The 13,216-nt window shown below is 43.5% G+C and overlaps 1 protein-coding gene across 1 annotated transcript; it reads left to right on the top strand.

Moving 5' to 3' along the window:
* Positions 1-2,315: 2,315 nt before the first annotated feature.
* rusc1 (RUN and SH3 domain containing 1) lies at positions 2,316-12,523 on the top strand. The gene is made up of 10 exons (XM_073485873.1): positions 2,316-2,331; positions 5,127-5,249; positions 5,345-5,421; positions 5,867-6,041; positions 6,323-6,428; positions 6,548-6,594; positions 6,680-7,164; positions 7,253-7,488; positions 7,666-7,833; positions 9,256-12,523. The coding sequence occupies exons 2-10, from the start codon at positions 5,180-5,182 to the stop codon at positions 9,419-9,421; spliced, it is 1,530 nt and encodes a 509-aa protein (XP_073341974.1). The 5' UTR covers positions 2,316-2,331; positions 5,127-5,179; the 3' UTR covers positions 9,422-12,523.
* Positions 12,524-13,216: the final 693 nt, after the last annotated feature.

Genomic DNA, 13,216 nt, shown 5'->3' on the forward strand with positions numbered 1-13,216 from the left:
CTGTGTCGGAGGGTTAGAGGATGAGGGAGACAGAGATAATGTTATCCTGTCCAAATCTCCATATGAGTTCAGACTAAAAGAAAGGGAGGAAGAGAAGGAATGTGACATCGGGTTGATGTCCAGAGATGGATGGAGCAGCAGAGGCAAGTTAGATGGAGATCGAAGAGTAGATATAGCCGAAGAAGGCAAAAAGAAAGAGGAGAGCAAGGATACACAAAGAACCACCTCATTCACTGAGATGGCGAGGAGAAGGAAGAGGAACAGTGGCCTGACTTCCGACTCTTACTACAGCACTGCTTTTAGCAATACTCATGAAACTAAAACGAAGAATATGAGCTACGAGTCTTTCCGCTATCCTGCTGAGTTACCAGATTCACCTCCACCTCCTCCTCCACCTCGTCCCCTACCCCCAATCCCGCCATCGCTGCCTCCCATCAAAGTCAGCACTCTCCCTGCCAACTCTGCACAACCTGAGCGATTTGACTGGCTCATAGCGTTCACACCTGATTGTGATGCCCCACCACAGCCTCCACCCCTGGAGATGAGAAAATCTCAACTAGAAACTCAAAAGAAACTCAGTTCATCAGGTTCATCTCCTGCTCCAAAGGTGACAACTTTCAAAGAGCTGCGCTACCGCAACAAGAGCGCCTCCCCTCCAACAAAGGTGATCACTGACCCAGACCCTGATCCGACAGTTATTACTCCAGATCCAGACATACTGTACAACCTGAGGTGGAGGCGAGAGACAGCAGGCAGCGATGGCAACCAATGGGAGTACACCTCTCAGGCTCAGGCCTTCTTCATGCAGCCTCCTCCAGCCCTCACCTCGATGGCTGCTCTGAAGGAAATGCTCCAGAGAGCTGACAAGGAAGGAGGACAACTGGAGCTGTGCCCCTCACAGAAGATTGGCTGCTCAGTCAGTGACAGCAGCCTGTGGACCATGGGCAGAGAGCAGGAGTGTGAAGACATTAAGAGTGAGAAAAAGGAAGGGAAAGAAGAAGAAAAAGAAGAAGAGGAGGAGGTGGAGGTGGAAGTGGAAGTGGAAGTGGAAGTGAGAGGAAGAGCCGATGGAGGGAGGACTTTTGAATCAAGAACTTCAGGTGAGGATGAACTTCTGTGATGATGCTGATGACAATTAAGGAGGCAGTGTGTGTGTGTGTGTGTTTTTGTGTGTGTATGGGAGTAAATAAACACATCAAAGTAACTCTGATTTGGCAACACAACAAATCTAGGTTGGACAGATGATGGAGAGAAACAGATGGGGAAAAGTCGGACTAACACTCAGCTTGTTCAGTTTCTCAGTGGTGCACAAATGATGTCCTTGGACAGAACATTATAGAATAATGATAATAATAATAATAATTATAATAATAACAGAAAGAAACAGAAAGCCAAGGGAGGTGAAAATGTTGACTCATTTATGAAAATGATGTATGATGTATGGAGCAAGAGAGCGAAGAGATGGAGGGCGAGTGTGAGTCACAGAGAGGGGTGATGCGTGATTTGATGGATAAGTGATGACGGGGGATAAACAGAGGGTGATTTCACAGACAACAAGGCAGTGGAAGCTGGAGAATGAACATGAGCAACAAGAGTAAGAGAGATGGAGGGATAAGGACAGTGAAGGGAGTGAAGGTAATATGAGGAGAAAGAAAGAGGAGGTTGGGAACTTTCCAGCCAGTATTTCCTGCGCTGGTTATCAGAGTGTGATGTCATCATTGCCTTATTCAATTATTCATCCACCCTTCAGAGCGAGGGGAGGGGGATAATGGAGTGCCCACTGAGCTTGCAAACCTTTCCCTTCTTTTCGTCTATCTTTTACTTTCTCTTTTCTTTCTGTTTGTGTGTCCAAAAATCTTTTCCAGCTCCTCTTTCTACTGGTCTTAAATCCCATCAACGTGGGATGTGTATATGCTTTTCTGTTGCTGTCTCTCTGCTCCCTCCCCTCCACCCTTGCTCCCTGGAGTGGCACAGATAGCTAAGATCAAGTTACTTATCTCATACGGTGCTGCAGTCGGCTGCATAGACACGATTAGATTGTCAGTGTCTAAATGCAGCAGGGTGAATGTTTAGTTTAAATTGTTCACTTTACATTCTTCTAATTGTATCCATATTTTATCACTATTTCATGACTTTATTTTTGCTTTTTGGCCACAAAAGTCAAATGAATACTAATAATGAGGCTGCAACTTGCCAGAAATAGGTGTGTACACCTTTAAGAGTCCAAGGGGTGGATCTTAGCACATGAACCAATTGCTGAGAGCTTGTGTCAGAAAAATAGGAAGTATCATGTGTTGGTTACAGTTCAAAGACAGCTCAAGTCTAACCAAGGTATGGTTGCTTTCCAGCTCATTTTGTAGCCTGTAGCCTAGCAGTATGTCACAACTACTTGAGTGTAGTGAAAACTGTGTTGCCACACTCTGATTATTCACAGAGGCAGACATGGTGATTGAGCAGGAACGGAGAGAACTCTATCTGAATCAGTTGACTGACTCAGCATTACACTGTACTTTGTGCTATACTGGCCGAGGAGGGAGGGAGGGAGGGGTGGATGGGTGATGGGGAAAGAGCTAGAGAGAGGTAGGAAACAAAGGCAGAGAAGAGGGAGAGAGAGGGGGGGGAGAGCGAAGGTGATCCAGAGGTGATGATGTCTCGCTCGTACTGCAGTGCAAATCAGAAAAAAAGATTGGCACACACTTAATATTCATAGCTGTCGATGCAAAAGAAAAAATGAAAGTAAAACCAGATGCCGTGAAGAAGCCTTGAATCCAGATATGATGACTCTTTGGCGTTTTAATTATGGTGAATGAGTGTCTGATTGACAGATTGAGTGTTCCTCCTGTGCAGTCACGGTATCATTTCCTGTTGTGTCAAACCCTCTTAAATGAAAGACTGTGGTTATTGCTCTTCATAAATCAACCCCATTGACTCTCATGCCCTGTCAATGTGTAACTGTCGATCAACTGTTTTTTAAATGCTGCATTACCGCATGATGTTACATGATGATGGTTTCTTGCTGGAATACATTCATGAATGTGCATTTTTCTCTCGACAGACGCTAACATTTTCTGCATCTCTTTCTCTCCTTCCCATTCCTTTGCCACACTTTTTTTTTTACTTTTGTTTTTTCTCACCTCTCCATCACATTCTGTTGTTTTCCATTGTTTGTCCATCGCTCCACTTTGCTCCCTCATATCACTTCTTTGCTTGTGCGCTTGCCCTTTCCATCCTGACTCCCGCACCTTTACGATTTTTGGCCTTTTTACCCCTTCCAACAAGCAGTTTCCTCCCCCCCACTGTCCCTCGCCCGGTCCTCCCAACCCTACTTCCTCCACACTGCCCTCCCCCCCTATCGACCAGGCTACTGTAACTCCCAGCCCTTTTCAGATCCCAGACCCCACAGCCATGTAGGCAGTGAGTCCAAAGATGACGAGCACTGCAACACACAGTGGCCCCCTGCTCCCAGCTCAGCTTGTATCCACAGAGATGATTCCAGCGCTGAAATAAATGCTGGGTCTGACTATGAATCCCTGGCTGATTATGGTGTAGACTCTCCTTGCGATGATGAAAACATCTTCAACACACTCAGGGACTTTGCGTCCGACTCTATGTGCAATTTTGACTCCCTCTACTGCAGTGACTCAGAGAACCAGAGCGGCACACACACTAAGCCAGACACACCTGTTAGCAGCACCACAGAGGCTCCGGGCTGCAGCACCCCATATAAGAACATCGATATCATGATGACGTATTCAAACAGTGCTATGGATTCTCTGTATTCAGATAAACGCTCACACACAGACCACAATAGCTACAAGGCCAGAACATCTAAAGAGCTTCCTCCTCTCCCCACGTATTACCTCTACCACCCTAAAAACTGCCCTCTGCATCGAGGTGCCCCTCCTCGCCTTTCCCCAATCGGAGCCCTCTCCCCTCCCCAGCGCTCTGGAGCGCCCCCTCCAGGCGCAGCAGGCTCCTCCCTCAGCTCCCCGCTTTTCCCCCGCTCTCACACCTTGCCTGCCCTTGCTGCTCCCCTCTACTATCCAAACCTCTACCCTCCTATACCGCCCAGGGCGCCCCCCCTACCCCCAAAACTCCACCAGGCTCCTCCGCAGTCACGCGTGGCGAGTAAGACTTCTCTCTCTTCTCTCTCCCTACATCTCTCTCACTTTGTCTGACATCTTGCTTGCATGCCTGTCTGTCTGTCTGTCTATCTCTCCTCTTGATATGGTGGCTCTCACACCACTGTCACTTTTTCAACCCGAGGGATTTGCAGATTTGAAAGAACTGGGTAACTGTAGCTGTTTTATGTATCAGTCGGCAGCTCCCTGCAGGTCATCCGATACGTCTTATCTACCCTGTCCTTTCAAATCTGCAAAGGGTCCTCAGAAGGGGAACAGCTGTTCCTGTCAGAGGGTGTCTAGAGCCACTCTCATCACTCTCTTTCTCTCTGTCCTCCTCTATCTGTCTGTCTTTGTGTCGGTCTCGTCTGCTCTGTCTACCTGTTGTGTTTTTGCATGTCGTGTTGAGGTGGATACATTTCATGCCAAGCACAACACAAGTAGCTTGTTGATGATGATTTTTTATTTATCGTTGTGCGTGTACATTTAGAGCAATTTCACAGTAATTAAGATCCACTGCATCCTGTTCTTTTCAAGATGTCTGCATATATATAAAACTACACACAACACCTGCCTTTTGCACATGTGTCTAATTATACCTGACCTGACTGATGTGGTAGCTTGTACACCTGTTTCCCCTCCTAGCTCCGCAGTTACTCCTACATAGTCTTGGGCTTTTACGAGTGTTTGTATGGGTGTGTTTGTGTGTTTGAGTCAAGATGAATGCATGAGATCCTGTTTATCCCTCATGCATACAGAAAGTCGTCCTCACAGATCCAGATGTTGAAAGCTCATCACAGTAGTAAACCAATATTTACAGGCTGTCCTCACACACTGTTTGTTGTCAGTAGTACCATCTGCTTCTATCTGCCTACTCCAGTGCTTCTCATTGCTTAATTGCTCCTAACGCTAATATTTTAGTTATGGTATTTCTGTCTGTGGTGATTCATTTTGCTTCTGTTGATTTCGTACAGTAAGTAATTGCACTCTTACTGTCGCTGTCAGCTGTTCGCAGTGTCTCATTCGCTGGCTCTGTACAGAGGACAGAGACGTCCTGGATGGGCGAGGATGTGAAGCATCCAATGCGAGGTCTGGGCCTGTCCTCTCTGTGCCTGCAGGAAAAAAAAGGTGTGCGTCCTGCATGTGTATGTGTGTGTTTATCTTTGTCCCTGATGTCTGAAGCTCGTACAGTTGAACTGAAGACCAATGTTGTTCTCTTTCAGCTCTGGTCAGTGCGGTCAGTGTGGCAGTGGAAGCCATCTTGGCCCAGTTCAGTTCTTCTCGGACGGTCGTTCAGAAGGTCAGTCAATGCTGAATTTACATCACCAGTGGGATTTTGATGAAGAATTGTGTTATTATGTTGTTTTTGTTAGATTGGTTCACTACAAGAAAAAAAGATGTCATATTGAATTTATTGTTTATCCCTCCCTTTTTTCTTATTCTGTCTCTTTTGTTCCGTCTCTCCTCAGTCTCTCTCAGTTAACAAGGTACTAGAATATCTTAAGTTAACCCAATCTTGTAGTATATCTTTGCAAACTAACCCCCCTCCCCCTCAAAATCACCCCACATCACATCACACCGACCCTCACCGCCCCCTCTTTCATTGATGTGTCCTATTTTTCTCTCCTCCCTCTCTCTTGAGTCATCCTCCCTCATCTATCCCCCTGTCTCTCCTTATCATCGCACATCTTCTCCCTCCTCACTCCATCCCATCTCCCTCTCGTGTCTCTCTCCTCTCCTCTCAGGCCTTATCAGGAGACAGCACCATAAATCCATCTCTGGGCCGTCTGGTGCTGCAGTGCCTCTGCCCAGCCCTGCACAGCTTGCTGACCGATGGCTTGAAACCCCACCAGAGTGACCTGATTGCAGGCAGGAGGCCAAATTCAGCCTGGAGTCTGGTCCAGGCCTCCACCAGGCCAGGTAGCACATGAAAAGAAAAAATTGGGAAAGTTAGCATTTATAGATTTGGATATGATATCAAGCTGTTGATTCTGTTGTTTTGTTCCCTGGATGGTAACGATAAACCCTGGGCTTCGTCTGTCTCTCATTTTCCCACACATCAGTCAATACTTGTTGATTTTAGTGTCTGAAATGCTGAATAAAGCGAACAACAGGAAGCAAATATTGATTGGCCCACGAGTGCCAAGTTTCGGTGCAATTTTTCGCTCGCCTCGTCAGATTCCTCTCTCTCCATCTCTTAGGCCCAAAAACACAAGCCTTGTTCAACCTTCAAGATCGAGTTGGAGAGCTCCCCCAGCTCAGACAGAGCAAACACAGGTTCAACGCGTTCCTTCTTGGCCTACTGAAGTAAGCACTGCCTCCTTATCCTCTGTTCTCCTCTGGTAATTTACTATATTTTGTTTTCCCTGCACATGTCCTCTTTGTATCCTCAGTTTTTTCCCTCTTTTCTATTTTTTTTCCTCTAGTACCAAACTTCTTGATTTCTGGCTGTCTCACCTTCAGTCTTGCAGTGGTAAGCTTCCTTCCTTTTAATGTCATCTCATTCTTTTGGGTGCCCATGTACCTAACCCTGACCTCTTCTCTTCCCTTCCTCTCAGATGTGCTGGAGACGTATTACCGCCCCACCTCCTTTATACGTCTGTCGCTGACCGCCTGCCAGCCTCTGTTCGAGGAGCTGCTCCTCGTGTTGCAGCCTCTCAGCCTGCTGACCTTCAACCTCGACCTGCTCTTCCAGCACCACCATTTAGAGCCAGACAGCCACAGTCCAGAGATCCATAGTCCTCCTTGTCAGGACACTACATCCCAGCTTTCAACAGAGGGCTCCCAATCCAAAAACACAGGCTGCAGGTATATTGAAAGCCTGTCAGAGGTAGATTTTGGAAGCCCAGAGAGATCATCGCCATTGGCTAATCCAAAGAATTTAGGATCAGGGGAGTCAAATCAAAGCGCTGCTGCAGCTGTAAAGGCTTCGGTCACTCTCGGGCAGACAAGTCCTCAGCTCATGTGGGTCCAGGAGAAGGAAATTGGAGACTTACCTCCTCCTAATATCGAGGAGGACAGCTTTGCTCAGCAGGCAGGACAGGTACTCACCTTTGATTTCCATTGTCCAGTGTTTGAGCTCAAATACGTTTGTTTTATCCTGCAGGAGTGACATTTTTTTTTAACCTTAGGTGATCCAGCAGGGATGGGGGGCTGTGATGCGCTGGGGAGGCAGACTGAGCCATAACCTGTCTGAGCTGAGCCTGAAAAAGGAGGAGATGAGGGCAGATCTGCCAGACCTCCAGGTCCAGGCAGGAAGTGACTTCACTCCGGTCGGCAGTGGTGCTCAGGTTCCCTGGGGTCTGGGGCGGCTCTTTGGAGCCTCTAAAAGTCCCAACAGCCCAACAGGTCACACACCACCGACCAGGTTAGCCAATAAATGTAACACATATACTGATCAGTGAATATGTAGGTCAAGAGAAAGCAATACATTCATCCATCAAGAAACTCTAAGGTCACTGTTGTAATTCAAAATAAACTGCATGAATGGTAACACTCTTTGTTTGTTTTTCTCATACCTCTCGTCCTCTTCCTGTCTCTGCAGGCGTCCCTCTCAGTGGCTGGCTCCTGGTGTCACTGCACTGACCCGAATGGTGAGCAGCAACTCCACCCCAATAATGAGGAGGGCCCCGGAGCCACAGAGAGAAAGTGAGCCAGAGTCTGAGAAGGAAGTCGATGCTCTGGAGATGAAGGACAAACCCAGACCACTCAGGTACAACAGACATGAAGAGATGCTGATGGTTATGGAGGGTGGATTTTTGTGTTTCTGTTGGCTAAGATGCAGTGAAACTGTGTGGGGATACCTTAGATACCTGAACATATGGGTTCGTCATATGTATACGCCATTTTTTATCCCAGTGACCAAAGAAAAAAACTGATATAAGAGTTGTCCAAATTTTCCTAAAATGATAAATACTATATGATAATATATAGTAGTCAGGCACATCCAAAAAACATTTAAGGCTGGACCAATAAATGCTTCAAATATATGCAACTTTAAACATCGCTTGTGAACTTTTGGATGTATTAAGTGGGAGCTACAGTGTGCAGACTTTTTTCGAGATGAATCTAATTTTAAATGAAGCATGACATCTCTAAACCACGTGATATGAGAAAGGGGGTTTTAGATTTCTGAACATGAGAAGCTCAGGGCTCGACCAAAGCAGTGAACCAGAGTAGCAGGAGATCTAAATTGGATTGGCTGTTGTTAAATGCACATGATGAGCAATCTTTATTTTATTTATTTAACCTGTTTTTTTTTTTTCAGAGATTCAAGATCTCTGAAAAAGACAGCAGCATAAAAAGTTTTGCATGAATTAATAAATAACAGACAAACAGACAAATCACATCAAACAATGAATTAATAATGTTTAGTAACAGGACATGTGCATTAAGATGCATGAGCCTTCAGCATTATATCTCATTACACTTCATATGAGACACCATCACCTTGAAAATAGCATTTCAGTGAGACTAATGGGACTTGCTTTTAGACAATTTTTACTTCTTCGATCAGCAGTTCGAATTATTTATTTTTCTTACAAGCTGGAAACACCCTGTATTCATTGTTTTTCTACTCATTTTTGAAGTAGCATTCTTTCCAGTTCCACTCACCAATCCATTCTTAAATTTGGGGGATCATACTGTAAGTTTCTGTATGGACACAACTAATTTTCACTGTAATTTAAATTCAATTTAGAATGATGTCACATTTTAGGCCTCTATGTTCCTGCAGTAAGAAAACATCGATTGGTATGATTTTAGTGTCAAAAATATCATTATGATAAAGAAAAATGCCTTCATCCATAGCTAGGGTTTGGCATGAAAAATGGATGGTTAAAAATAAAAACATTGCTCATACATTATAAAAATACACCTTGCCTTCCTCATTTGTGGCATGTCTCTTTCCCCCTCCAACAGCACCTGTGGGTGTAGTGGACGTCAGAAGCACTCCTGTTATCATTTTTGTCTTCGAAAGACTGTAATTGATGACTCACCAGTCTGACTTTGAGCGATCCTGCATTGTGACTCATCAAAGATTTGGCTACAGGGCCTGTTGGGGGTGATGCTGTTGTTTGTGTTGGCGTATACGTATACCATTTTGGCTGAGACAGTCTCTGCTGTCTGTCCTCAGGTCAGTACGAACGCTGTGCGACCACACCGGAGCCGACTCGGAGCTCAGCTTCCGCAAAGGGGAGGAACTGGTGGTGTTGGGAGGAGTCGATCAGGACTGGATTCGCTGTCGTCAGGGAGACAGAGAGGGGCTCGTACCTATTGGCTACACTTCCCTCATCATGTGACTTCAGCCATAACTGCTGCACTCAATCAATAAAAAAACAAAATAAATATATATATATATATTTTAGGCGAGTATTGAGAGGTTACGGTGAGGCTCCACTACTCTGAAAGGGATATTTCACGCTTGCTTGGTGAGAGTTTGAGTTGAGTGCATAACACCATCTGCTCTGCTTCACGTGCACCAGGAGCAGCCTGCAGTCCTCTCCCTTTATGAACATATGGGAGTGTTTTTTCCCCATCACAATCCATCCAGTTTGGTAGCATTAAACTAATGGATTTTAGCAGCAGGAACGCGGCAGATGGTGTGAAATAATGACTCAAGTCAAATTCAGATCATTACACGCTGGAAGACCTTTGATCTCGGAGTGAAGTATCCCTTTAAACGTCCTTTTCTCAATTTTTGCCATCCTCGTCAGCCGCTGGTCTGAAAACAAACACAGGGGGGAAATTCTGTGCTATCAACCACTCGCAGCTTCAAGTGCTTTCAGGTCAGCGGCTGCCTGTTGCGAGGAGGCGACAGCCTGGTGGAAGCCACGTTAATGTCTCTAGCTGTGGAGTGTCGCGGCTCGCAGGTTGACAATTGGAGAAAGCACGTTAGAGTACTGGGCCGTAGCTCCTGTTGCATACTGCGTAGTAATGTAGTGAATTGTAGCTGTGTAGATCTGTGTTCTCTTGACCTTTCACCCCTATCGACCTCTCACCTTTATCGCCTGGTTCATGTGTGTTTGACATGTTTCTGCTAATATATTTGACTGTATAAATATACATAAAAAATCTATATATAGGTATATAAATTGAGATTGATATTACCAAGATAGATAGAAAGATAGATGAACAAGAGAAAGCAGCTTAATAATACTGTGCTCACACTGAGGAAGATTCAAAATGAATGGATTCATTCTTCTACTTCACACACACTACATGGTTGTCATACATGCAAAAAAGAAAAGAGCATTGTTTGTTTTGAGAATGAAATCCAGTATCTTCCCTCCTGTGTGCTTTATGTATTGCCAACGTCTCGACGTCGTATTCATTAAATCATTTAGTCTCATATCTTAAACACTGTATGCATTGTGATGTGCCATGAATGCTTTGAACGAATGCCAGAAATTATTTATCTATTCCACACACAGTTGTCAGATAATATCAGACAACAGCAATCTGTAGCTACTCATCTGAAAACCTTCACAAAACTATGCTCAGCTCTTGTTCAACACTATCTGACCTTAAATTTAATGCAGTGAGAAAGTCCCAGATGTGTGGTTAATTCATAAATGCTACTGTAAAGTCTGTAGGTTTGGTGGCTGGTCTTCACCTCGTACCTCAGCTTTTGTATTAACCCTTCCTGCCATGTTTGCTTCTCATCATAATCATTGATATTAATGATAGTGGTCGTGGTGGAAGTGATATGTTGATTCTAATGTTGCTTTGTGTCATATATTTATTCTCTAGATTCTGTATTGATGACTATGCATATGGTTAAATGTACAACTACAAGCCTTTTTTGTTTGTTTGAAAGTCATTTTGGTTTGGTGTTCTCATGCAAGTTGGCACCTGAAGCCTAAAACAATAGATTAACCCTCAAAGACCTGGACATCCCCGGCGGCAGCTAAAAATAGCTGTTGTTCTCAAATGTTTGGTAACTTCTGAACCGCTCATCCAATCCATATGCTTTAAGACCTCATGTAAAATGGAGTTTTCTGTCTCGTTTGGGCATTCAGGGTTTCCGTAGTGAACATTATTACACCATCATGTTCTGCAGCATCGATTCGTCAAGGAAACCCACATAGTTTTTCCTCTCTAAACCTTTTCAGGCACATTTCAGAAATGTAGAATTACAAATGTCTAGGTAGGATAATATTCTAATGATTGGCTTTAGTTTGCTTAGGAAAGGTCAGATAATGTTAAATGGAAGTCTAAAACAAAAAGTTGTTTTTTTTTCGTTTTTTTTTAGCTTTTTGGAAAAAAAAAAAACTAAACTTCCTGAGGTTCTGTCTGAATTCACATAAAAAAAAACACCAAAGTTTTTTTTTTAACTCTCAGACTAAGGTGAAATATGTAAGATTTTAGTTGAAAACAATCAAAAATGATCACCAAAATGTAAAGAAATAACAGTTTGATATAAAGACATCTATGTATTGTGTTGCAGAGAAATCTAATGCAGTTAGCATGCTAACAAGCTCAGTTTTGGACCTTTCTGGACACTTAGATGCTGACTGCTAGAAAAGGGGAGGAAAAATAAAATATATACAGAAGAGTCGAGGTCTTTGAGGGTTCAGTAGTAAAAATGAATATAAAAGAGTCTGATTTTAGCTGGTCAGGAAGGACCTTCTTTTCATTCTGCAGGAAAATGTCATCACTATTGATCAATCAGGGAACGCTCAGCTCTTGAAAGTGTGTTATTGTGTCAATGCCATGTAGCATGACGTTACCGTCACTATGGCACCTGGTTCATTAAGTTACACCAGTGCTCGTCACATTACAAAAAATGCCATCAAATGGATGATACGTAGGTGTTTACAAGAAAAAATGTCTAGATAAAGATAAAATATCATTTGACGCATTCAAATGTGTTTACAATATTTCTTTGTTTTGTTTATGTATTTCTATTCCGATGTGCGGTGATAGTCTAAATGCATTTGTTTGAAATCTGTTAATTTATTGGATGTTCTATTTATTGATCTTGAGGTTTCTGAAAGGAATAGCTCTATCTGACCCATCTAGTGTCTCTCTATCTATCTGGGTTCATTATGTATGTGTGCGTGCGTGTGTGAGCGTGCACATGGCAGCGTGTGTGGCAGTGAAAGCAGAGATGAGTGTGAGCACTTCTGTGTGTCTGCACATCCTGCACTTTCACTTATGTGTGTGTGTGTGTAAGTGTAACAATGAGTTCTGTACCTGCCTCTCCTCCTCCTCCTCCTCCTCCTCTTCCTGCTCCTGCTCCTCCTCCTCTCTTTCTCTCTCTGGTGTCATGTAGCCTGTAGACATCCCCCTGTGTCCTACTACTGCATATAGTTCAGTGCCCCTATAGTGTCAGTCATTGTCCACCTCCTGCATGTGCTTGTTTGTAAATACACCAAATAAAATGATCAGTATAAACCAAACCTGTGACGCTGTTTGAGTCATATGTATGCCCATAAGTTCATGTAAGCCTCATTATCGTGTATATGTTGAGCCACAGTGGTGGTATGTAACTTAAGTACATTTAGGCTACTCAATACTTTTTTGAGGTATTTGTAATTTACTTGAGTACTCCCATCTTGTGCTACTTTGTACTTTCACTCCACTACATTTTGAAGGCAAATGTTACTTTGCAGATTACAGGCTGCATTAAAAAAAAACACTGATTCTGATAATCAGAAAAATGCTGAATATCAGATCTGTTAATCGGTAAGGTTGTTAATCCGTCGGCCCTCTGTACAGTACATACATACTTGTCAATATGGATATGGATAATTTTCCTTTTTGCCAAAGTAACATTTTAACACAATATCTTTACTTTGACTCAAGTATGAATTTTGGATTCCTTTACAACATTTTTAATTAAGTACAGTATTGTCAGGTTTAACTTGTAAATATATGTATGATTTACTCCTACGTTTGATACTTACTCAAGTTCTGTTGGGTGACTTTCACTTTTACCAAAGTAATACTTTAATACAATATGAACAATGTCAATATATGATAATCTATAAGATTATCATATATTTGTATCATTGCTGTCTTTTGAGAACCATGTATCTCTAAAATGACTGTTTTTTATTTGCTCAGAAAAACAGCCTGTTTTCAGAGTTGTG

Source organism: Pagrus major, chromosome 17 (genome assembly GCF_040436345.1).
Source record: "Pagrus major chromosome 17, Pma_NU_1.0".
NCBI classification, from domain to species: Eukaryota; Metazoa; Chordata; class Actinopteri; order Spariformes; family Sparidae; genus Pagrus; species Pagrus major.

Bases quoted from the DNA above. Each gene is read 5' to 3' on its own strand.
- rusc1 (XM_073485873.1), top strand. From the start codon at position 5,180: ATGGGCGAGGATGTGAAGCATCCAATGCGAGGTCTGGGCCTGTCCTCT. The intron at 5,250-5,344 runs GTGTGCGTCCTG...GTTCTCTTTCAG, and splicing joins GTGCCTGCAGGAAAAAAAAG to CTCTGGTCAGTGCGGTCAGT. The intron at 7,834-9,255 runs GTACAACAGACA...GTCTGTCCTCAG, and splicing joins GACAAACCCAGACCACTCAG to GTCAGTACGAACGCTGTGCG.